This window comes from Mobula birostris, chromosome 28 (assembly GCF_030028105.1).
Source record: "Mobula birostris isolate sMobBir1 chromosome 28, sMobBir1.hap1, whole genome shotgun sequence".
NCBI lineage: Eukaryota > Metazoa > Chordata > Chondrichthyes > Myliobatiformes > Myliobatidae > Mobula > Mobula birostris.
Window position 1 is genome coordinate 38,857,405 of NC_092397.1, and position 2,227 is coordinate 38,859,631.

General features: G+C 58.4%; 1 protein-coding gene across 1 annotated transcript in view; it reads right to left on the reverse strand.

The window, feature by feature from the left end:
- LOC140189224 (transmembrane protein 151B-like) overlaps window positions 1-633 on the reverse strand; it is a 1,051-nt gene extending 418 nt beyond the window's left edge. The window contains exon 1 of the mRNA XM_072245913.1: window positions 5-633. Coding sequence (XP_072102014.1) covers window positions 5-633 — 629 coding nt within the window. The remainder of the gene's footprint in view (window positions 1-4) is intronic.
- Between the last annotated feature and the right edge of the window lie 1,594 nt (window positions 634-2,227).

Here is a 2,227-nt window from a genome sequence, read left to right on the forward strand (position 1 = left end):
GAACTCGGCCTCGGCCAGCCGCGTGTTCACCCGCTGGTGGTAGACCTGCGTGGTGGTGTAGGCGTCGCCGTTGCGGTAGCGGGTGACCTGGCGGGTCCGCCGCACGTAGTGGTAGCTGACGGCCCGCCACCAGATGCAGGGGCTAGCCTGGCGCAGGCGGCGCACCCGCTCGTACACGCTGTTGACGTCGACCTGCTGCTGGCTCTGGTTCTGGGCGTAGCAGTGCCAGCACTCCACCAGGTACACCATGTACAGCATGGAGAGGAAGGCCAGCGGGATGTAGACGTAGCCGCTGGAGCAGGGGCTCTCCTGGTAGATGGTGGAGGCGCCGCCGGACCCCGGCTGCTCGAAGCCCAGCCGGGTGACGGTGGACAGGTGGCACCAGGTCACCACGCCGAAACAGCCGTACATCAGCAGCGTGAGCACCAGGCATTTCCAGTGCGACTCCCGGCACAGGCAGCTGCTCAGAGATTGCTTCAGGGGCCTCTGCTGCAGGGCACGGGGTGCACCCCGGGGAGTGGGGTGGGGGGTCACCCCAGGGGGCAGGAGTGCAGGAGCGGGGTGGACGAGTTGTTCCAGGGGTGGGGGGGAGGACACAAGGAGTGAGGAGGGGGGTGAAGGAGGTGTGATCATTCCAGGGGAAGGGATGGGGAGAGAAGTGGGGCAGGCGGGAAGAGACACAGAAACAAAAGCAATGTTAGTTAGGACACAGTACCACATCGTAAACAGATACACAAACACAAGAAATTTTGCCCACGCTGGAAATCCAGAGCAACACACACACAGTGGGGTTGTCAGGGGTTGCAGGACAGTGTGGCCCGGTGCCTGTCCCACACTGTGTCTGAAAATAAGTAAACGGATAAACAAAACTCCGGAGGAGCTCAGCAGCTCAGGCAACATCTATGGAGAAAATTAAAGAGTTAACGTTTCTGGCTGAGACCCTTCCTCAGGACTGGGAATGAAGGGCGAAGATGCCAGAATAAAAAGGTGACATTCTCCAAGGGGGCCATAACCTTGTGGTTTGGAGGCTTCGATGAGCCGAACACTGAAGTCAGGGCTTTATGCTTTGGCCAAGCCTCCAAGGTGAAAGAGCAGACCGGTCCACTGGTGCTCCAGCTCAGGGTTAACAACCCTGACCGGTCAAACGAAACTGTTACGGAAACAGCAATGAAGATTCCTTCTGCAACTGGGTCTCCACCTGGGACTTGTGTGACTGACCGAGGAAGCTACTAGCACAACGAACGCAGCCCTGAGCACCGTTACAGATGGAGGACCTTCGTTGCAGCCCAGAATGGAAGCAATGCACTGGTTAGTGAAGCATCATATCAACAACTGACAAAGGAGAGTTGCACAGGTACACAGTCAGGACGGGACAAACACCAGCTAAAGGGCACCTCATATTCCACCTGCGTAGCCTATGCCCCGAATCTGTTCCCTCCCTGCATCCCCTATATGCTTCCATCTGCCAACTTCCTCTCCAATCATATTCCATCACTCCCAGTCTCTGTCACTATTCCCACTCTCCCCTCCTCCGTCTGTCCATCACTCCCCCTCACCTGATCCACCCGTCACCTCCCAGTCTCTGTCACTATTCCCACTCTCCTCTCCTCCATCTGTCCATCACTCCCCCTCACCTGGATCCACCCGTCACCTCCCAGTCTCTGTCACTATTCCCACTCTCCCCTCCTCTGTCTGTCCATCACTCCCCCTCACCTGGATCCACCCGTCACCTCCCAGTCTCTGTCACTATTCCCACTCTCCCCTCCTCCGTCTGTCCATCACTCCCCCTCACCTGATCCACCCGTCACCTCCCAGTCTCTGTCACTATTCCCACTCTCCCCTCCGTCTGTCCATCACTCCCCCTCACCTGATCCACCCGTCACCTCCCAGTCTCTGTCACTATTCCCACTCTCCCCCCTCCGTCTGTCCATCACTCCCCCTCACCTGACCCACCCGTCACCTCCCAGTCTCTGTCACTATTCCCACTCTCCCCTCCTCCATCTGTCCATCATTCCCCCTCACCTGGATCCACCCGTCACCTCCCGGTCTCTGTCACTATTCCCACTCTCCCCTCCTCCGTCTGTCCATCAGTCCCCCTCACCTGATCCACCCGTCACCTCCCAGTCTCTGTCACTATTCCCACTCTCCCCTCCTCCATCTGTCCATCAATCCCCCTCACCTGATCCACCCGTCACCTCCCAGTCTCTGTCACTATTCCCACTCTCCC